The sequence below is a fragment of the Merops nubicus genome, unplaced genomic scaffold (genome assembly GCF_000691845.1).
Source record: "Merops nubicus isolate BGI_N331 unplaced genomic scaffold, ASM69184v1 scaffold4192, whole genome shotgun sequence".
Classification (NCBI taxonomy): domain Eukaryota; kingdom Metazoa; phylum Chordata; class Aves; order Coraciiformes; family Meropidae; genus Merops; species Merops nubicus.
The window spans coordinates 1-24,336 of record NW_008595459.1 but is presented as its reverse complement, the minus strand read 5'-3'; the positions used below and the strand labels follow the sequence as shown (position 1 = coordinate 24,336).

Here is a 24,336-nt window from a genome sequence, read left to right as displayed (position 1 = left end):
CCACAAAACCAGGCTTAAAATTGATCTGGGATACTTTAAGTGCATTTCAGTGAAAGCACCATATCCATGCCCTAGATATTTGTCACCTGCGTCCTCTTCTGCTTGAAGAACTGCTCAAAAGCTGCTTTACCCCCCCAACGCCAAGTGGGAACGGAGAGTCCTCACCAGGGAGCTGGGCTCTCTCTGCCCTCCTGGAAGCCTCTGCAAGGCCTCGAGAAGAGGGGACATGCCCCAAACTTCCAGTCAGAAGGTTTCTTCAAAATACCTTTGTAACAAAGGGCTGGCAAGGAGGAAAGAAATCAAATAATGAAGAGTAGAGAGTTGAGCCCTGCCACCAGCCAAAAACACCACAGACACTAGCTCCTTACTCCCTGTCCTGCAACCAGCCAGAGTACTTGCTGTAAGATGTGTGGACCTCCATCCTACAAAGAAAAGCTGCCAAGGTTTCATAGTAAGCATGGAGACAGAGAGGTGAACTGTGGTTAACCTCTGGTGGTGTACCTGACCTTCTAGTTCCAATTGATGTTCAGATACTTTTGTTTCTGAAGCACAGAAAGCAGCTCTTGACAAGTGGTGGCTTTCAGGCTACTGTTTTTTGACCCTTTGAACGCTCAAAATGAGCGCAAGTACTGAAGCAGAACACGTGAGAATGACAAAGAAATCCTGAACTCCCCATCAACCAGTTGGACTCGAACCTTGCAAGACTGCATTTTATAAAGTTTTTTCCTACATTGACAGCTACTCTATGTATAGAATTTTGTCAAAATTATTATAAAACATTTATTGACAGTAGCAATAAAGAGAACAAACATTTTTTGTAAACAGGAATTAAAGCAGAAATTGGCTTTAAGTCATTTCTGACCAACCAACTGTACAAAAACTTAAGCAAAATAGCTGTTAGGAAGGGTGGGTTTGGAAGAATCCACACTAAGTTCAGGAGATATCATGCCTTATTAAATCACCAAAATAAGCTGTTATTGTCTTCAGTTTGTTATTGAGAAAATTTTGTTCTATTTCAACTTTCCCTCCTGGCCCTGCTAAGGAAGCCACCTGAAAAAAAAAAAAGAACAAAAAGCAAATCAATCAATGCACAGGAAAAGAGGCAAACCCCCAAACCTTTTATTCATGCGAAACAGGGTGGAAAACACACCTTGGCTCTGTTAACACTGGTGAGAACATTCCTTGTCACCTCATATGTTGGGTCCTCTTCGGGTGTCTCCTTTTACTCCTAGAAGAGGTTTGTGGCTTCCTTGTGACTGAAAACATGCCCCTCAACCCACGCCATGAAAATAAGGTGGCTTCAGAGCTGAAGATAAATACACATCTCACACATTGTGCAGAGGTGAGAGGTGCCAGACTCTGCTTTGCAGGGTACTTGTCATTTGGGACACTAGTTGCAAAAAGCAAGCTGTGAACTGTGCTTTGAAGGTGTCAAAATCCCAAGTTTTGAGGGAAGAGTAAACCCAAATTCTGGATAAGGAAGTACAAAGGTAGCATTGAAAGGGGTACAGGGAGCAACCCCTTTTTGATCCCCTCACTATAAGAAGGACATTGAGGTGCTGGAGCAGGTCCAGAGAAGGGCAGCAAGCTGGTGAAGGGTCTGGGGAACATGGCTTCTGAGGAGTGGCTAAAAGAACTGTGGTTGTTTAGCCTGAAGAAGAGAAAGGTCAGAGGAAAACTCCTTGCTCTTGACAACTCCTTGAAAGGGGTTGGTCTCTTCTCCCAAGTAACAAGAGATAGGATAAGAAGAAATGGCCTCAAGTTGTGCCAGGGGAGGTTTAGGTTGGATATTACGAAAAATGTCTTCACGTAATGGGTTCGCAAGCACTGGAAAAGGCTGCCCAGGGCAGTGATGGAGCCCCCATCTCTGGAGGTATTTAAAAGCCATGGAGATGTGGTGCTGAGGGACATGGTTTAGTGGTGACCTGGCACTGCTGGGTTAACAGTTGGACTTGATGATCTTAAAAGGTCTCTTTCAACCAAAGCTATTGTACGATTCTAATCCAAACACAACCAACCCCAAACGGGCAGAGAAGCTCACAAAAAACAATTACATTTTTTTTGTTGTTGCTATTGCAACTGTTGTGTGCACTGGAGTCTCAGCTGAGAGAAAGGCTGGGGGCAGCTGAGTTACTGCAGGAAGGGAGGGCCCATCAGGCAGCACTGGTCCCAGCTCTCGTGTTTGTGATCACTGGAGTGAGGATCTCATTGTTCATGCTCTGTTGACTGAGCCTGATGCACACCTTTAATGCTTAATGATTACAGACAGACAATGTTTTGCAGTGGACTTTGCATTTTGGACTGGAGCACACAACACCCTCTCCTCTCCTGTTCCTAGTACAACCCTATACAGGCTACCAACTGCTCACCAAAACAAGACTGCACAGACAGAAGGAAGAGAACATCACCAAAACAAGACTGCACAGACAGAAGGAAGAGAACATCACCAAAACAAGACTGCACAGACAGAAGGAAGAGAACATCACCAAAACTGAGCATTCACTGCTTTTGTTCTCCCCCATTGTGGACCCCAAGGACCTATGCTGCAGTGGGGCTCCACAGCCAGTTCTGCTCCATGCTGCTGCTTACTCTGCCTGCCACTGGAAAACTTCTAAAGTTCCCTATGCAAGGATACTTCCCAGGCAGACAAACCAATCATGGTCTACAAGTCTGTAGTAGACTTTAACTGATCTTTAAAGCAAGAAGTCTGTGATGTTAGCAGCTGAAACTTGAAAGTTCAGGTTGCAGTATTAACAGTTCTGAACTCCTCTGAGACTCAGTGCTGTAGCACAGGTTTAAATATAAACATGCAACTTCCTCTATTTTACTGTAAGTAAAAAACCAGCCTGCTATCAAGAGGAAATAACAAGAGGATTAATCTAAATTATACCTTGAACCTTTATTCCCTTGCCCACAAAATTACCACATCAAGCATTTACTTTTCTATTTTTTTCCCCTCCTTTTAAATTTCTTTTTGTTTCTACAAACAAAACCAAAAGTGTGAGTGGTTTCTCCATCCTTCAATTTAATGGTAATAGGAAAAATATCCCCACGTTCTTGTCTAAGAGGAACCTGCCACTTAAGTAAAAAAGCAGAAGCTGGCTGACTTATAAATAGCACAAGAATCTGAACTTGGCAAGTGATCAGGAATGTTAATTTTACAAGTTATCTTTTCTTACTTGAAATCCTAAAAGCAGTTAACGCTGTGGGGTGATCCATGTGTTTTTTTTTTTTCCCAGGAAGATGTTAAATTTGTACTTTTAATTTGTTACACACAAAAGCTGGAATGTTCCTTCTAAAAAGTGTTAAAGGCTTTGGATTAGTCAACTTAATATGTGAATATTAAAGTGGCTGCCTCTGGGTGATGTACCCCTGCTTTCAGGGCACAATTTTTGTCATTAGCAGATACCTAAGTGTGACTAATGCGTTGATATTAAACACAAGTGTTTACTGAATACTTCTCTTAGAAGACCAAGTAAAGCAAAATACTCCGTTAGTAACACGGGCAAATGCTGCTCTGCTGAGGGGTGGTGTCCACCAAAGGACACCCAAGAAGTTACACACACTGTGTCTAGCTTCTAAAGCGTTAAATCCAGGATAATTAAGACTAATTTCAAACGACTACTCAAAGTATTTGATAAACCCAACTGTGACAAAAATCTAATGAGCACAGGGGCGTAAGCTCCGCAGGGACGGGTCCAGCACCACACACTCCTCAACCCTCCCTGTGTTCAGCAAAAAGCAACGCACATCCTCTGTGACGATGCTTAATTGTAAATGGCTGGAGGTTGCAAATTTAATTATGTAGGAGTTGCCAAGTTTTCTGCGGAAGGGCTCAGTCAACCCTGACAGGGTAACGAGGGAGAGCTGAAGCACACCACGCTTCAGAAAGGTGCCAGCTTGGCAGAGGGATGCCCTCTAAAAATAACAGCAGATTGAGGAATGATGCGTTGAGAAAAACAAAAGTGCTCCTCTATTTTTAGAAATATCAACACGCATCTCCTTTTCTGCAGTGAACTGCAACAGTGAGTATGGAAAGGCTTCTCAATTTCTTTTAAGACTAGGCCGAAATGTGTTTATTCTGCATTTTCCTGTGCAAATACAATGATCCTCTGGCTGGCAGCTCTCCCTGTCATCCTTTGTTCTTTATCCCAAACCCAGATACTCTGGGGGCAGATAATTCCTCTTGCTGTGCTAGGTAATTCTGCACGGTCCCTCCAGGCAGGGGCAAAAGATGAACCTTCTATTAACACCTCCCTGCATCCCTCTCACCTGGATGCTTCATTCTTCAGTTCAGCAGCTGCTGATGGTAGTAGTTACATCTACAGACACAGCCACAGAGCAGTGAAAAAGCAGCCTGCAGGTTTGGTCTCAAGTTTAAAATGGGAGCCATCAGAAAATAAACATGAAAAGGGAAATGGAGACGGAAGATTACTTCAGGATCACAAGCTGCTTAAGGTTCAAAGTTACTTTGTATTGTTTGGGTGTGTTTTTGAACTTGAAGGTTTTCCTGCTGGCCTTGCAGAGTTTGTTTTCATCTTATTGAAACTCCTTTACTAAAGTAACTAAAGTAACTGTATGATCCAGCCAGCAACTAAAATTACTGTGGATAAAAAGCTCTATCGTAATTTTTTTTCCTCTCTTCAAAGAAACTCTTCTAGGGTATGAAAAATAAGCTTTTTGGCTTCATATGCAGTCATACAAGAACAGTGTGATTCCTTTCATTTTATAGAACACTAGTAAAAAGAGGAACTTCCTCCCCTCACAACCAACCTAAAGGCTAGCGGAAAAAAATCCCAACCCACTTGGAAAAAAGCAGCGATGGTATTCACTACACTGAACATAATAAAACACAATGCTCTCAGGCAAGATTTTTGGAAGCTCCATCACTGGAGGTGTTCAAGACCAGGTTGGATGGGGCCTTGTACAACCTGGCCTAGTGGGAGATGCCCCTGCTCATGGCAAGTTGGTTGGAACTAGATGATCATTAAGGTCCCTTCCAACCCAAACCATTCTATGATTTTTCAGAACGTACAGGCTCGAGATTTATGTACTTATGTTTTAAATTTGAGGTAGGCAAACTACAATCTAGTATTCAAATGCTATAAGCTTCAGGAATATTGAAGTGCAGAATGGCCACACTCTGGCTTGGTGTATGCTGTGAGTATCTCCTGGCTTTGTCGTTTACCAAGGACAGAGGACAGACATGAGCTTAAAGGAAGCTGCTTAAAAGCTGCCCTTATTAACAGGATAGTTGCAGTTGAAGTTTATGTAACCACCTTCACTCAGAAATGACCAGCCTGCAAAACACACCACAGTCTTTTACCTGCCAACTCCCCTAAGACCCAAACATTTAAGAAATACAATCAAATTAAGCTACCTTCATCTCCTGGCTTTTCACTCCCTCCTTTGCTCATTGTTACATTTAACTCCTAAACAAACATGACCAGGTCCCCTCTGGCCAGGTCTCCAGTCTAAACTCACAGCTAAATGAACAGGGGCAGTGGCAGTTTTACTAGTCACCCTCCCATAAAATTTCTTAATTCACAGAGGTTACCATATATTAATTAAACTGATCTCTCTAGTATGGTTTTCTGTTCTCTGAATGACACCAGATAGAATTAAAATAAATAAATGAGTTTTATCCATCTTTACACTCCCTTCATTGACCAGTCATTGTAACAACTGGATTTACAACACCAGAAACAAAGCAAACATCTTCCCATCAAGAACTAGATGTGCAGACAGAACAAGCCTTTGGTGTCCAACTCTAGATTCTCCCCAAGTGGATGATGAAGATGAGGTGGGAACAAAGGCAAGAAAAAAAGAAAAGTACCTCTACGATATGTATTCTTTGTATGACTGTCAGGGTCAAATGCACTTTGCTTAATTCTGGGCTCACAGAATCACTTTACATGCTAGACAAGGAACAAAAGTAATTTGTATCTTCTGGCAGTAGCTGGAATGTAAGCCAAGTCTGAGACACCAATATTTAGCACAACAAAAGCTCCATCAACAGAAAAATTTCACTAAATTAAGCACAGCTATCACAAACAACAAAAAAACACACCCCTGCCTCCAAACATCTGCCAGTCTTGCTGGAGCGTTAAGACTCAAATGAAAGATCTCCTGCAGGTATCACCTTTCTTCCCCTTGATCTGCTGAAATGTACCAGCCAAGAAGGGGCATTTTGTTTTTCAAAAACACCATTGGCGGCTAAATGCAAGTTTAATCCCCCAGAACTGAAATAGTATTACTATACTACTGGCCCATAGTGTCCACAGCTCCCCCTCTTTTATCTTTTTAAGGGATGTGGCAAAAACCTTAAGAAAGAACAGACGCAGATGTAAAGACGCTGCAAAGACAAGGGCATCAACAACAGTGTCACAAGTGAGCTACGAATAGTCACTGTTAATAAAACAACGTATTCTTCATCTATGTGCACACATATATATAATTCCTGATTATTCCTTCACTAGAAAAAAATATTTTGAAAGACTGATTTGACCTAAAAATGGACCTGTGTACACTACAAATTTTGTAAAAAGTACATGCTTGTAAACAAGGAAAATGGACGCAATTAAGGGAAATGTTTCACATTTCTTGTAAGTACACCAGCTCCATTCCCCTGGCTCGCTGCTCCCTCTCGAGGCAGAAGTACAGAAGTTCTTTACTCCTCTCCCACCTAAACCTAGTGAATCTTGTAAGGCAATACAAAGAACTCCATCTCTTTCTACAGGTCTAACTCTGTACAGAAAAGGCGGGGTCTGCAGATATAATAAGCACTGGTTTTGATATAAAATCATGTAGAACAAGGTTGGACGTTCTGTCTCTCAAGAGTCCTCTGACACAGCTAGGTCAAAGTCAATCACCTGTTTTCACACCAGCAGCAGGCTCCCTATTCTATGTTAGCAACTTACCAGTAAAAAAAAAAATACAATGTATTTACCACTAAATTTGCATCACCTTAACAAAAAGTTAAGCAGTATTGTTATTGCAATGTTGCTTCTACCTGCTGGTCATTTCTTTCCATTTCTGCTTGAGATCCATTGTCAGGCAAGCAGACTTGCACTGATACACTGGCTTACATGTCGCTATGAACATCTTCATGGAGATTTGCAATGGCAATGAAGTCAGCTTCTAAAGCAATTTAAACTGACAAAGCACATGAGCACACGTTGGTTGTGGATTCAAGCCAGTCAACGAGAGACAAGAGGTAGAGCACTTCAGTTTTAACAACTGTCACCTACTCCAGGAGCTAAGCAATCTCTGGCAGCCTTACATATGTATGTGTGCATAAAATTATTTTTTGAGGACATTTAAGACTCACTCCTCAAGTTTTTACAGGCCCCTAAAGTTTATGGGCAAGTCATGGTACCTCACTACACCCTAGCAGTAGTGTCCACAGGCCCTTCCTGAGACAGTCACTGCAGCAGAAGCCACCTTATCTGCTCATGAGAAAAGTAGGATGGGAACTGTGGGAAAAACCATGAACAAACCGAGAAGACAAGTGTCTACACTAACCCATGAACAAACCAAGAAGACAAGTGTCTACACTAACCACTAAGGAACTTCAGTGACAAGTCTTTTCTTCTGGAGATTCACAGCCCTGGAAGTGCAGTGGCAGTAAATTCAGAAATTTCACTCTGAAATACAGCCAGAGATGACAGCAGCCAAACCTATAACCAGCCTCCTATAGACCAGAGTACCCACTAAGGTCATGTTTGGGATGGTTCTGTTTGACACACCTCTGTCCACACAGGATTAACATTATAGCTGCCTAAATCGTGGGCTAGATTTACATTTTTTAGCACACTCTCATATCATCAACTCTAGGTTTTTTTGTTGTTGTTATTGCCTTTTGTTTGTTTGTTTGTTTGGGTTTTTGGGGTTTTTTTTTGGTTGTTCTTTTACTGGCACAATCAGCCAAATTCCCTTCCTGAGAGCATCCCATAGCCTGGATGACTATGGGCTATGAACAGTATAAAAAATCCTTGTGAGTACAACAGAAACCTGCTAAGTCCATTCTTCATTGTGGGAATGAAACATTTGGTAAAATGCAGTGGTTAGAAGTTGAAAAGAGAGAAACTCTGCCTAAGATTCATAAACCACTTTGACATTTCACCAGCCTGAAACAAAAACCACAACTGAATGACCACCTGCCGTACGAATGGTGCTGTGCACAGTGCAGGCTCCTCAGGTGAATTTCAGCCTGGTTCTCAAGCCAGTGGTCCTGCAAGCCACCATGTGGCTTGAGACCTTGTCTGCTCTAAGTCAGACACAGCTTTTTGAAACATTGGGAATAATCCTGGGAAGTTTTGCAGCATGGTGCAGGTGAAGAGTCTCACTGCTCCCTCCTTTGCAAAAAGCTAGACATTATTAACATAGACAATACACAGAGGAAACTAAACCAGACACTCAGGGGAATTGTCAGTCATCTTATTACTTAAAAAAAAGTCTAACAAAATACTGTAATACAAAAAAAACCCCGTGCTAGTGAAACAAATTGTGTGTTCCAGTCAGTGATGCATCCAATCTATCTTATCACTGCAATGCAAGCAGCCCATACAGAACCACACTCCTGTGTGGGCAGCATCAGTGCCACCTCTGGTGGTATGACATCTGTTTCTGATCTACTCACTGGTGATAGCAGTGACTCCAGTCTGCACAGGGATTTCCTGCAACTCCTTCATAAACTGAAAGCCATGAAAGTTTAGGACTCAACAACTTATCAGGTAGTAAAAGCTGGTAAAAATATTTTTTTTCTTTTATAATGAGGTATCTATCTGGCACTCAAAAAACCTAAGCTTCTGAAAAAAACTCCAAACTGTCACAAAATAAAAATAAATAAATAAATCTACTACTCTCATTTCTAAAGATTTCAAAAGTCCTGCAAACACAGAAATCACTTAACATAAGGTTAAACATAAACATAAGGTTCAAACATAAACCTCCTCCCAAATCAGCTGAACAGACTTAAAAATCTCAAGTTTGTGCTTATAATAGCTATGTTTTAAGTCAGCTGAGCTTTCTGTAATTACTAAGCCCTTATCCAGTAACACACCTGGTCAATGTCAGCATTCCGAGGAAGAAAATACACAATATTGTTGGTGATCTTCTTGGAGAGCCTGAAAATTTCAAATGTAGAAGCCAGTAAAGGAAAAAAACAAACAAACAAACAACAAAACAATAAAACAATGGGGAAGAAGTTGGTTTATATTAACTCATTTTGAAAGTATGACCCAAATTCAGTTATTATGCAACTCAATTATCGTCTTCTGTGTATGAGTTACTCTCCTAAAATGCAGAAATTAATATTATTTAAACTCAGAAACTCTGTTGCACCATTATTTCCCTAGAAAGTAGAAAAAAAAAATCACTCCACAAACCCTCACTTTCTAAGAAAATTTAACTGAACTACAGAGAATTATTTGAGAAATCTGAATGTAGTTTATAGCCAGTATATTGGTTTGATATTTATTTTCTAATCCATTTTGTGGAATCTCTCTCACACATTTATGCAAAGGCTTCCTTACTCTTACAAATACAGCTACATTTTAGGCAAAAAGAAAGCACTTGAGATTATTTTTGGGGAAAAAAACCCCACCACACTTCAAATTTGATGAAACTATTCTGAAAATACATTCCTACATAAATGAGTGCTTAATACCATTGTATAATACCATTCCATACTAACTTACTAACATTATTTAAAAAGGCTAATATTTTGCTTGCACTCTTCTGTCATTTCCCAAGTCACAGGCAAGTGCTACAACTGAGTATAGTTTGAGTAAGATATTTTAAAGATAAGATATATCTTTTATAAATCAATTAAAAAGTGGAATTGGGTCACATAACTATTTATTACCCATCTATACACACCACATGGCTATTGCATTAGTTCAGGACATTTTAATAAAATAACAAAGGAGTTAAAACTGCTGAATTAATGCTTTGCTACTATAATTCTCTAAAGGATTTTTCACTTATAAAAAACCCTCAAAAGTTTTATTCTTACAACTAAAAATTATAATAAAAATATTTAATTTTAGGTGGTCAAAGTCATATAGCTGAGGTAAGGGGAAGAGGACTAAACAAATCTGGCACACATCTGGGACTTCAGCTGCTGGTCACATCACCTCCAGTCAACCAACCAGACATGCAAAGCATGTTAAGAGAATGAGAAGAAAGAGAGAAGACCCCTTGTGAACAACTGCAAAAATCACAGCATGTCACTTTGAAAGGATATCCGTCGGGGCAAATCATGGTTTGGATATCGAAGATTTCGGCAGTGGCATAGTCAGGCCCGCCCCAGGGTGGGCTGAGGAACACAACATCTGCTTGTAGGTCGGCAGCCAGCACCATGAAGTCTCCACACACAAACTCTATCTGATCCACCACACCATACACCTCGGCGTTGTGGCGTGCAAGACGGAGCTTCTCAGGATCAACGTCAATAGCGATCACTGCAAACAAAAGAGAGCAGCCGCGCGGGTCGAGGTGGCCTCTGAATGCCTCCTGACCATCAAAAGGACGTTTCAGAAGGAAGCAGCCACCAGCTACAAGTCACATCTACTAACGACTGCTGTGCAGTGAGTGATTGCTTCAGCTTTATAGGTCATGGCAGGCACAAAGCTACATTCCTCAGAGGTGAAGGACGTGCCTTTGCAGAGGTTCCACCAAGAGCAGAACCACTGCGTTTACAAACCAGCAAGGGAAGCCACACAGCCAAGACTGGGAAAGTTCAGCTCCTGCTGCAAAGCTGGGATGTTTTAGCTTTTGGCAGTCACACATTTACTATCATGGCAGTCATAGATCTACTATCATGACAATTTTCCACCTCTGTTCAGGCAGGGGACAGGTGAGACTGTCCACCTAAGAGAGGAAGTTATCCTCACTTCAATCTTGGCAGGAGCCTGACAGATTAAACAGCATCAGACAGAAACTTACTCTTGTTAAATATAAACATTTATCTGTGTCCAATCATACTGTACTGAAAACTGAGTCTAAAAAACCACCCAACACAGCACAAGAGAGATAATACCAGGCAGCACATAATCATAGAAATAAACGTTTACCCAGGAAATACAAAAAGCTAAGGTAGATTTTGAAAACATTTATAGAAAGGATCATAGCCTACCAAACTTAATGCAGTAGAAACTACCATTTGTCTTGCTCAGAAATTACTCAGAAGAGTCAGATAAGCTGGTATTTTACCAGTGTCTAACAAGTAGAGGGATATCAAGGAGTCAGCAATTGTACAGAAAGTACTCTCAATGTTTCACTGCAATTTCATTAGATGGCAAGAGGAACTTAGACTAATATTAAGTTATGATCATTTTTCTATATTTGGTTCTGCTGCCCCTGCAGGGGATCCCACTCAAGTGTTTTAAGTAATATTTGCACATAACTTTTGAGTACACAGCCTTGGCATGACAGCTCTGTGGCGTCTCTGCAGGTCAGCACTGCAAGCAGAACTCAACCTTCAGCAGCAATCTTCAGAGATTCAAAAAAAATAATGTTGACTAGTACAACACAAATCCAACCCTGACTTAAAATAGAAAAGTAGTTTTATAGGTCCTTTTCAAAACCAGAAAGCTCATACTGTGTGTGTCCGATGATACAACAAAAGCTTCTGTTGCTTAAGAAGCACTGGAAAAAAAAAATAATCGTCAGACAAAGTGCATATCCGAATTTTTAGGGAAAAAGATTAAAGCAGCAAAGTACTGTGCCACGTCCAGTGGCTGCTTACCTCTTTTTGAGGTCAATGCAAACTGAATGGCGTTTCCTCCAACCCCACAGAAGGCATCCACCACGATATGGCAGTTGAACGACTGACTAACACGGACAGCAATGTGCTCAGCTATTTTCTCAGGAGTAACAGAAAACCAGCCCTCTGCAAAGGAGAAGGAAGAAGTGTATTTTCTCCTCTTATTTCAAGGTCATCTGAATTAAAAACAAACAACTAACCTCCCCCACACAACTGAAGCTTTAGCGTTAATCCCAACCATTTTGGCTTAGAGCATTTGACCAGGAAATAGAGGCTTTGAAGATGATAAACTCTGCTCAGTCCAGAGATTTGCTAAGCAAACAAAGTCTCGCTGAAGCAAACAGCTATGCCTGAACCTCAGTAAATGCTTTGTTGAACTTGATACGAAGGATTCTGGCTTATCAAGGACAAGTCTACTGAGACAGCTACAAAATACTTTCTACAGTATGCTTATGTTCTGTAACAAAATCAGAAATCTACTCCCTCTTTCCTGGTGTTACTTTCTTTACAGCAATGTCTGGTCTGTCAAATAATCATCTCCATGTTCATGTGGGAGAGTATTAGAAGTAAAAGGCTTACAAACCAAACAAAGCCAAGATGCTCAAAAGCAGTAATCCTAATTCCTCCTTTACCTAGAAATTTGTGCTTTTGAAGTGGTTTCCGTGTAAACATGGAAAAAAAATAACTTTGAAAGTGACTGCTGAAAGTCAGAACTAACCAGAAAAAGAACTAGATCCATCAGCATGTTTGGAAGCTTCACTAAATTATTTTATAAAATATACACATCTAAAAATATAATGGAGTTTCTGAAAAAATCCTGACCTGGAATAATTTGGGTACAGTATGATTTTAGGCAAACATGAGGATTAATGCAATCAGTGGTGTCACGTGAGAAGCATTACTGAAGTCAGTGACAAACTACAAGAAGGGCGACAGGTTTGGATACATCTTAGACCACCAAGTGAGTGCACTTTGTACTAAACACACCTCTGTCCAGTTTAATCCCCTCGTCAAACCGAGAGAAGAGCCGGTAGCGCTGTGCCCAGTACTTGGCCAGCTCTGGATCAGCAGCAATCTCAGCAGGTATCGATCTCAGGGCAATTTTATTCCTCCTCCTCCTTTTCTTCTCCTTCTTCTTCGTAGTAATATTTTCATCTACGGCTGGAATACACTGCAAAAGTTAACAACCACTGCTCTTGGAGGCCAGGAATGCTCTCGGCAAGTAGGTGAGAGACAAAGATATAAGATGCTCATGTTTAACAACATGGCTAAATGTCCTTTATTACTGCTTGCCAGATGATGCAGATTAGTGGTTTAAGTTAAAAAAGAGCATCCCCTCTTTCAAAGGAATGGTGTTACCTGACAGCTATCAGTCTCAGTCCTAAGAATCATTTCACCCATGATTCTTCCCCTCTTCTCCACTTTCATGAGACCCCACCTGGAGTACTGCATGCAGCTCTGGAGCCCTCAACACAAGGACATGGACCTGTTGGAGCAGGTCCAGAGGAGGGCCATGAATATGATCCGAGGGCTGGACCACCTCTCCTATGAGGACAGGCTGCAAAAGTTTGGACTGTTCAACCTGGAGAAGAGAAGGCTCTGAGGAGCTCTTATTGCAGCCTCTCAGTATTTAAAGGGGGCCTGGAAGAAAGCTAGGGAAGGACTTTTTAAAAAGGCTTATGGTAATAGGACAATGGATGATGGTTTTAAACTAGAAGAGGGTAGATTTAGATTAGATGTAAGGAAGTTCTTCACTAAGAGGGTGGTGAGACACAGGAACACATTGACAAGGATGTTGTGGATGCTCCACCACTGGAGGTGTTCAAAGACCAGGCTGGATACACAATCTGCTTTAGAGGGAGGTGTCCCTGCTCATGACAGGGGGCTTGGAAGTAGATGATCTTTCAGGTCCCTTCCAAACCAAACCTTCTAAGATTATTTAAGAGCTTTAACAGGAAAGCCATCATCTTCAAATGATGGCAATAAACTCTGTACAGTGAGCAAACAAGTGGACTGGAGACTAATTTAACACCCTTCTAAGAAAAAGGGGTAAGAACCAATCTAGACAGAGTTTTAGAGTAGGAATCTAACATAACTGCATTACTACAGGAAGGATTAAACTAGATGTAGAAACCCGAATAATCCTGTTTTCTTTTGCTTATATTATTAAACAGAAAAGTTTATGATATAGATTTTTTGATCCCCTCCTGTACAAAATTTTAAAACATGCTCCCCCAAACTCAGCAATGTGCATCTGAGAACCCAAAACTGATGGTCTGGGAACTTACTTGAAGTTAATCACCCTCATCCTTACAGGAGTAAAAGGGTTTGAATTGGAGACCTGTTAGATCCCATTTAGGATCAACAATGGCTGTTTACCTGTAAATACTGCCAATGTTAAAGACAAGACCTGGGATTCTGGAGTTCCAGGAATAAGGTACTTCCACTAGCACAGCTCTCAATCAGCCTCATTACCCCTTGGACTTAACAAGTCTCTCTGAATACAGAAAATAAATAAATACCACACCATACTGTAATGTGGGAAGGCAGCATTAAGTGCCCTGCCTATCCATTCCCAGTTTGCAGGAAACTGATGTACCTTGGCTGACATCCTCTGTCTCCGGCCGGAGATAATCAGGAATATCCAGGGAGACCAGCTGCCTGCCTGCACCCTGCCCATCATCAGAGCCACTCCTTGCCACATCCTGCACTTCCTCCTCAAGGTTACTCCCTCCAGGTTCTGTGAAGACCATGCTGGAAGATGGCTTTTGGTTTTCAGCGTTCAGTGTGGCAGTCTGGGTGGCACTGATGCTCTCCTGATCCTCCAAGTCGGAAGACAAAGGCTCAGCTTCACCCTGAGGGGAGGCTGTCTGGGATGTGGCTTCCTCCCCAGGTTTATTAACCTGCTTTAGGAACTCTTCTACCTGCAATTGTCAAATATCACAGATTAGATGGTGCTGTTAACCAGCTACTGAGAGTACAGTTTAAACCCCTTACAGTTAGAAGTAGCTGCCATGCACACACACTCTGCCATGTGTACTTTGGAAACAAATAAAATACCCAGAGTCAAAACATTCAGAAAGTCCTTAATTGTGGTCCTCTGCCATACTCTGCCCTTCAGATTAGCATAAGCAGGCACAACTACCTTTGTACATCTGTTGCCTCATCTCCAACATGTACCAAAAGGTGCATGAGCTAAAGGGTTCAGCTGCACAGTAGAGAGCACAACACTACATCCTAGCCACCATTCAGACACTCATCCAAACTCTTCAAAGGCAGATGCAGATGTGCCCTTTTACGTTACAATTGCTCTGAGTGGCACTAGGTGTGGGGCAGTTCCCTACCAGAACATCCGAGGAAATTTGTAATTTCGTTTTCATTACCTAACTAAAAATGCCCTCAAACTAGAGTGGCCTCAGGTACCAGATGACAATGGTCAAGCCTTTGATCAAAAATTGTAGCAGTGGGAATGGAATTCAATACAACATGTTGTCACCACCAGAAAACAGTGCTTCGCACATTGGTGTCAAGGAATGCCAAGCAAAGTAACACTGAAAATCTGAAGTAATAGATTTTAATGAGACTCAACTAAGAAAATCCACACCGAGCAATTTTTTCTACTCATTATTACCTTATGAGTCAAAAACCAACCAAACAACATGAAGTTATATATGAAAATAAATGCAGGCAGAGATGTAAGCAAAGAGGTTGATACAATTACCAGGAACATGGAGTTACATTCAATACACTAACCTATACAAACATCATTCTCTCACTGCTGAAATGCCAGCAGGAACAATAGTCCTCACAGGCATTTTAAAATCAAAGATACTTTTAGTAACTACAGAAGCCTACACACACCTCTAAGGGAATGATGGACTCAGAAGTCAAGAATAACTTTCACATAATAGCAGTGTGCCCAGGTAGCCAAGAAGGCCAACAACATCCTGGCTTGTATCAGCACTAGTGTGGCCAGCAGGACTAGGGAAGTGATTGTCCCCCTGTACTTGGCACCGGTGAGGCTGCACCTCGGGTCCTATGTTCAGTTTTGGGCACCTCAATACAAGAGGGACATTATGGTGCTGCAGCATGTCCAGAGAAGAGCAACAAAGCTGGAGCACAAGTCTTGTGAGGAGTGGCTGAGGGAACTGGGGCTATTTAGTCTGAAGAAAAGGAAGCTCAGGTAAGACCACCTCTCTCTCTACAACTCCCTGACAAGAGGTTGGAACGTGGTGGGGTTTGGCTCTTCTCCCAGGGAACAAAGATAGGACAAGAGGAAATGGCCTCAAGCTGCACCAGGGGAAGTTTAGGTTGGATATTAGGAAAAATTTCTTCCCTGAAAGAGTTGTCAAGCCCTGGCCCAGACTGCCCAGGAAAGTCGTGAAGTCCTTATCCCTGAACCCATTTAAAAGTCATGTAGATGTGGTGTTGAGGGACATGGTTTAGCTTTAGGGACATGGTACAGTTAGGTTAATGGTTGGACTTGATCTTAAAGGTCTTTTCCAGCCTAGAAGACTATATGATAACTTTGCCATTAAGCTCTATCACATTCCGCCTGATAGATTGCAAAGAGTCCACCAATCCCATTCCATGCCCACCCTCATCTAACTACTCTTCAGGGGAAGAGTAATGGATTGACACTTCAAAAATGCCACCTACTCTGGGCAATTATTATCTTTTTAATGTTCATAATTCAATAACAAGGGAGCAGATAGATCTATGAATTACAGTGAAACTAACAATTAAACCTACCTTCTTCAAAGTTTTACTTTTTTTGCAAGCCATTTCAGATTCCTCTGTAAAGAAGATGTGTATGTTTTTGCTCTTCCTTGGTTTACGCATATCCAAAAATTTATTCTGGAGTTTTGCTTTTTTCTCCAAGTACTGCACACTTCGGTGGGTGAAATCTGGAATTCCACCATACCTGAAATGTGAAAAAGGGGGGGGAGGGGCAGGCAGGCAGGAAGAAAGAAAGACTTGGTTAATTTCCAGTTCCGATATGGGAGCTTTAATGCTGATGTCTACAGAAAATGATTTAGAATAAATTATTTCTTTATGAGACATCTCCACTCTTGAAATATTTATCACTGGATGGGATATAGCTGCAAAACAATGTGTCTTCATGAAAACTTTCAAGTATTTTTATCTGAAAACGTTTACCTGAGTCAGGTTTAGATTTTTTTTTTAATATCTTTTGTAATAGGTATATAACTTCATGTGGAAATAATTTCCTAGAGCAGCCTGAAGAACAGGAAATAAAAAGCTCGATCAGTAGAATAAAACATGATTTTTAGGGCTGTAAAGAACCTCCAAAACAGCTACTTTTGTCTCCTGGCAAAAAGCAACCCCACACAAACATGGGCAATTAACTTAAAAAATTTTTATTAAATAGAACAGAGATTGTCAACTACCAAACATGCTCCTCTTTCAAACATACATATATATATATACACACACACATATATGCACATATACACTAAATAACTTTTATCTTGCAGAAGTTCTAGACCTAAGCAGCAGGCCACAGTGATGTTACATGATGTTACTTCTACAGCACTGACCACCCTATCTTTAGGTCATACCACCAACTGGCCAACACTTTATTAGCACAGCAACATTTTACTAGTATAAAGCAACCTCATTACAATATGAAACAACTATAAATTATGATCTAATCTCACAGGACTCCAAACTGAGAGGACCATTCATTGTCAGAGCACTTAAGCTCTAATTTAAGTAGCTGAACAGCTACTTAACATTTCATAGAATCATTAAGGTTGGAAGAGACCTCTAAGATCATCAAGTCCAAGCATCAAGCCAATACTACCATGACCACTAAACCATTTACACAACTGCAAGTACCTTACAAGTTACACTTCTGTTTCAAAGCACTTCTCTCGTTCTTTAGTTACTCTCTGTAACTTTGCATCTCTCTGTCTACCCAAAGGATGACAGTCTTATTAAGAGCAGAGACTAACTTTGGGAATCCTCTTCAAAAGTTTAACAAAAAGAGAATGGAGAAAAATGGTCTATTGGAATAACAAGAGAGCTGACTTGCTATCAAGTTCCCAAGTTTCTCATAAGCATTTACTTTTGTCCCGTGCCACGCTTGAAGCCCAAAACAGAGCAGGTTTCCTCAGGATCTTCCACTGGGTTCTCATCCACATCCAGTTCATGGCTAGGAAAAAATGTAGATGACAAAATTACTTACTGTGAAAAACATCTTTATTTTAGAGATGTACCATTAAGGAACTCAGGTATTAAAACCACTTAAATGTGGGTTTCAGTAAGTTTTTCCACACACTGCTGAAATCAAGCAAGGCAGAACGACCTCTTAAAATATTCAATATCAAGCCCTACATGGAACTGATTAAGACAGTGTTTGTTCATTCTGTTTCCAAATTACCTCCACCATCTATTTTGTTATCCATATTATTATCTATTATTAATGCCATGGCAACGGCAAAATATTAGAACAAAAAATCAAAGCTACATGATTAAAAGGTAATAATTCCATCCATCCCTTCACCTTTGCATTTGTGAATTTATTAAAGAGGAGGTGCCATCTCATTGTCTTTGTGGCTAGAAACTTTTAGCAGAGAAAGCAAAAGCCTGTGACAAGGCAGAGATTGGCTGGTTTATGATTGTTGAAGCACCGAGCACTTAACTGACAGAAACCAATTTAGTTAAAAAATACAAATTATTTACTATCATTCTTATATTGTCTAAATTAATTAGAACCTAGATAAGCAAATTGTCTTATCCGATTTAACAATCTTGTATACTTCAGTGGCACAAGAATAGCACCAGCACAGCACAGCCATCAAGGCCATACATTGTTTCCATAAAGCAATGAAGAGAAGAAATATCCACTGCTTTTTGCCAGGAAAAGTGATAAGTGGGGGTGGAAGACTATGTAGCTTTGTACTAAAGTTCTAATTCACAATCTCAATCAGATAGTTACTGTAATTCAGGAGGTTTCTGGACCTGGGCTTCCTGAGTAAAAAAGCCCATCCAAATTCATGACTTGCCTTCTCTTGACTTTGACACGTCTGTATTCAGGAGGCTCATCATCCTCATCTTCATCTTGGTCGTGAAGCAGCAAATGTTCTTTGTCAATTGAATTTAAGCTACATGACCCCTGTGAACCTAAAAGACAGATGAGACCATATTTTCCTTCTGCATAAATGAATTCCTCACCTTCCTGTCCCTGAAGTATGTCTGCAGCTACAGTTAAGGTTGTTGTACATACCTGAATCTGACAAATAACGCACAAGTGCCAAACACACACCTCTCCACCTGTCATCATTTGAGGGACAACGTGTCAATACAAGCTTCCAGTACTAGTTACACTGTAGAGTTAAGAATCTTAAGCAGGACTAACTTCAAATTATCTCAGCTCTCCAAGAATAATGAATTACCTACAAGGTACAAATTCAAAACAGTTTCTTCCTAGTGTATAAATTCTCTTGTCCCTTCACTAGCTATGCAAATATACTCACAGACATTTAACAAGAGAGGATTCCAGCACCCCTCTTATTTCTTGTTGGAGAGGAGATTTTCCTTCAACCTCTCCCATTCCTACTCTGTTGTGGGATCAAGATGGGATCAAACCTGCTTCTTCCTTCCTTAGAAACTCAATACCCATGGACTCAGAAGTTTCCCACCAAACTGAAGTCCCGAGCTGCTGACACTCAACTCACGTGCTTGACCCCTCTTCTTCATCAGGAGAACCCTTGCAACAGTCAGGAAAGACGTTACACTGCTGCTCACAGCAAACACTGTCAGGAAGAACCAGCAAACAAGATGGCTCTCTCCTTTCCCTGCATGCTAAACCAGCTGGCAAGAAAATCTCCAGCCCAGTCCTGTACCTCCCTCACAGAAGCTCTTCCAGCAGTGTAAGGCAGAGCCACCAGCTTTCACCATACTACTACATTACCTGGCACTCTCTCTGGTTAGCGCTAGCTGTGAACGTATGAATTTGGGGCTGTAAAGATGACTGCAGCTCACTGCCTCATTGATAGCTTGATGCTGGAAAGGACTTCTGGAAGATATCTGGTCCACAGTAACACAGTACAACAGAATAAGATTTTATTTTCAAGGATGGCATTTTTAGACAGAAGGCAAAACAAACCCCCCAAGTTCTAGAATGGCAGAACTGGTTTTTTTTTTTTTCTTTCCCTCAAAAAGCTATTCTTAAAATCTGTCTGATTCATGAGAGCATCAACCTGAGTGTTCCTCCAGTGTAGACTATGAGTGAGAAAAGACACCAATTGAATGGCACAGCTGCAATATCAATGCAAACACACACAAACTAACAGTGTTCTCTCACCACTTTCTGTAGTACACTTAAAGATTTGTCAAGTATATGTTCTGTTAAAATCACTTCTGCCTGAAGAACACATTCAATATACAGGTTAGAGAGGAGAGAGATCATCCAGAGAAGCAAAGGGAAGGAAACACAAAGTATGGAATCACTCCAAAAAATACTCAATTGACTTTTTTAAAATGGCATAATAAAGACATGTCCTTGTTTCTTATATATAACCATCTAAAGAAATATTGGCAGAATCAAGTTGAGCTGATTTTGTATTACCTGATTGATTAATACTTTTCTTTTCAGAAGAAGCACTCTTTTTCCTGGTTCCTCCATCACAGGGCTCCTGCTGGCTTTCACTGTCAGATGAACTATGCTCTTGAGGACCCTGGTGGGCTCCTGTTAGAGCAGGACTGCTCTGTTCCGCTTGCTCCAAATTCAGATTTAAACTACAAATCCCAGTGATTATTTCACTGTGGGGCTCAGCACTTGAAGGGAGTGTTTCCTCACTCCTGGTGTCAGAGGGAGACAGCTCCAAGCTCAGCACATCACTGTGCTCAGCCCTTGCACTAACCAAGTCCACCTTCCCCAAAAGATCCATCTCCTGGGTGACCCCATTAGTTTCCATGTTGTCCCCATGTGAGCTCTCCATAGTCCATCCTTGACTTGTCCAGTACTGAAACTGTTCCCAGTAGTACCAGTACAGTTCACTATAATGCTGCTCCCACTCTTCCCTTGTGTCTGGACTATTCCAAGGCTCAGAGGCTGTGGTGGCCTCAGATGATGAGACCTCTTGATGTTTCTCCAGCCAACTTTGCCAAAGAAGGCCCTCTCCATACTCGTTCCAGTACTTTTCCCATTTTTCTTTAAGTTTGCTGGGTAAAGCCTCACTTGCAAGACTTTCTGAACTTTCACAGTTCTCTTCACTTACAACCTGAGGTTTGCAGCTCTTCTCATGTTGCTCTGTAGCTGCAGTCAGCTCACCAGAAATGGCCTGGATATGACCATCACAAGCTATTCCTGCCCCCTTTTATCCTCATGTTTTGGCTGTAACCCTTTTTTCTTCTTTTTCTTTTTCATAATCTTCATGTTACTTCTCTTTCCATAATTTTCTGTTGCCTAAAATATGACAGAAGAACACGCTTAGAGGTCCACAACATACATGCAGTCTTTTCTTGTCCTCTCTCTGAGCACATTTCTATTCCCATCATAAGCCCCATCTCAGCTTCCTCCCCCACAAAAGGCTGTAGAGTTTATGGGTCTGACAGAGCTCTGTGCATAAGCTTGGCTGACATTTCTGAGGAAGTTGTGAGAAAGAGCTGTGAGAAAGTCTACAGAAAGACACACACATGCCCTTTGGAACAGCCTGGCCCTGTTTAGTCAAACTGGCAGGTGAGCTGTCCAAACTGCACAGACCATGGACGTTGCTGCACGTACATGAGGCAGGCAGCTTAAAGCCAGCTCAGATCCATCTCAGCAATAACTGAGGAGGAGACGTGTCCCTACATCTGGAAACACAAAGTAAACCAATCAAATAAAGCAAATGAAGATTTACCACAAAGTCCCTGCGGGTTGACTGGCCACCAAACTGGAGAGGCAACCCCATACTCTTCATAAGCTCGGCCTCCGAGTCTAGTTCAACTTCTTCCAGGTCAACACTATGATCAGTATCCACCTTTAACGTCACGCTGGGACAACGGTTCTCCTCCTCGGACGCTTGTTCCTCCCCTGTTCACAAACCATATTAAGTGACTATAGTCTGGTTCTCATATCGCATAACTTTTTCTTTTGCTCACTCTGCCCTCCCCAGTGAGTAGGCTGGGTCATACAAGAGACTGGGAGGGGACAGAGCTGGGACTTGCACACATTTTAAGCAGTGCAAATATATTTTTGATTTTTAAAATGTTTAATTTCTACCAAATTTTTAAGCAACATCATAGGTACATAAAATGACAAATACCACTAAGAAAGGAGGAACTGTATACTGATGAACCTGAAGAAATACAAAAGCTCTTGATATTGTTGATAAAACAGAAAATGTTAAGATTTTTGGTGGGGATGGGAAGGGACAGGATGTATTTGCTGCCAAATTTTGACACAGCACAAGACTCTTCTGTTTTTAACCGATGACGCTCACCGCAATTCAGTCATACAGGCACAAAACCATGGTTGACATCATCCTGCACTCCATTCACAATGTCTCCATCTAACCTGTGATACTCATTCTCAGCTTCTGTGGACACTCTTTTTTGTTAAGACTCCTTCCTTCAAATTGAGCTATTCTATGATGCTGAAGCTAGCAAGAGAGCAACAGGAAAATTAAATACCAAAGGAATTACGTTCAGAAAGGCATGTGTGTGGAATTCAGGAGGATGGAGCAAGGTATTGCTGTTGGATTTGCCAGGGCATACACTGTGATTACTCCTAAAACACAATCAAGTATAGAACTTACTGCTCCAGTCCTCCTCACTCGATTCCTCAGGTACAGGCAAATCATAATTTCACCCCATCATGGCTATTGCTTCTTAGACTCATTAAGGTTGAAAAAGACCTCTAAGACCATCAAGTCCAACCACCAACCCAACACTGCCATGACCACTAAATTGTGTCATTTTTTCCCCTCACAATCCCTGTGAGAGATGGACTCCACCACCTCCCCGGGCAGCCTGCTCCAATGCCTCACCACCACTCTGTCAGGAAAGAAATTCTTCCTAATATCCTAATTCTTCTTGTCCTGTCACTGGTTACTTGGGAGAAGAGATCAACATCCACCTCACGCCATCCTCCTTTCAGGGAGTTGTAGAGAACAAGGTCTCACCTGAGCCTCCTCTTCTCCAGACGAAACAACGTCAACCGCTCCTCATATAAGCCCTGTGCCCCAGACCCCTCACCAGCTTCGTTGCCCTTCTCTGGACCTGCTCCAGCCCCTCAAAGTCTTTCTTACCCTGTGGTGCCCAAAACTGACCCCAGCCCTCAAGCTGGGGCCTCCCCAGCGCTGAGTGCAATGTAACTGCTCTACTTCTGGCCCAGTAGATCAAGCAGCAACAGCTAAGGTCCTTGGCAGGAGTAGTGGCAGCAGGACACTACTACTCCCACGTAAACATGTAGGATTTGCAGGCACTCCCCGTTATATAATTAATTTTGACACAAACTTCCACATCCAGATTAGAGTAACTTGGAAGATACCCAAATGCTGAAGTTATTCACATCCTTCCGCATAACAAAAACATTGAAAACCAACCCAGAAATAAGAACAGAACTAGGGGTTAGCAGCTATACCATCCTACTGCACCTCAGCTAATCACAGATAACTCACCTGTACTGCACATCGTATCGCACAGCAAATTTTACTTCCTTACCTGTACTGTCATTGTCATCTTTGACATAAAATCCTTTTAATCCCAGTTTATACAGTTTTCGATCTCTGTAAAAAGAAAAGAGACATTGATGCAGGAGGTCATAATTAAAACAATTTTTCTTAACAGCAAACCCATCATCCAGTGGGGCAACCTCCCCAGGCATGTGGTAGAGTCCTCACTGCTGGAGGTTTCAAGGTATGGCTGGGCAGGGTGCTAGATAAGATGTGAAAGCATGTTGTAGAGATGTGGGTGCTGGTGGTCCTCACAATTAACAAGTGATAATGGCAATAGGAAAGGGCCTCAAGTTGTGCCAGGGGAGGTTTAGGTTGGTTATTAGGAAAAATTTCTTCCCTGTAAGAGTTGTCAAGCCTCAGAACAGGCTGCCCAGGGAGGTGGTGGAGTCCCCACCCCTAGAGGTGTTGTAAAAGTCATGCAGACGTGGTGCTGAGGGACTTGATAATCTTAAAGGTCTTTTCCAACCTAAATAACATCATGATTCTGCAATCTCATCTAGGTTCTCTTTCCCACAAAATGCTGGCTCAGATGATCTTAAGAGGTCCCTTCCCAGCCCGGGAAAGCCGTTCTGTGATTGTAGACGCTCGAAGCAAAGAAGAACACACAAACCGCTGCACTTTAAAGCCTCCGTGAGGTACGCTCAGAAAACGCTGCTGCTACACCCAGCTCCCAAGAATTATATATTCGGGCCACAAAACGCTTTGCTGAAGTAGGTGGAATTTAGTCCCTTCAGGCCAAAACTGGCAAGATTTCAGCCAGCACCAGAAGCCGAAGACGCCTCACCTCTGCAAGCTGAGCACCGAGCGCTTGAACACAGAAAGCTGCGGTACCAGCGGCAACACGGCACCCCCGCGACCAGCCTCCCGGCCCGCCCG

At 41.8% G+C, this 24,336-nt stretch overlaps 1 protein-coding gene across 1 annotated transcript; it reads right to left on the bottom strand.

Moving 5' to 3' along the window:
• Positions 1–769: 769 nt before the first annotated feature.
• Positions 770–23,511, bottom strand: TGS1 (trimethylguanosine synthase 1; the record flags this gene model as incomplete). The annotated part of the gene is given in 13 exon segments (XM_008936040.1): positions 770–1,050; positions 9,065–9,143; positions 10,250–10,466; positions 11,753–11,896; positions 12,758–12,931; positions 14,370–14,694; positions 16,523–16,694; positions 17,862–17,948; positions 18,802–18,919; positions 20,367–21,104; positions 21,107–21,206; positions 21,643–21,815; positions 23,447–23,511. Coding segments are annotated over 13 exon segments (2,509 nt in total), but the record flags the coding sequence as incomplete, so codon positions are not given.
• Positions 23,512–24,336: the final 825 nt, after the last annotated feature.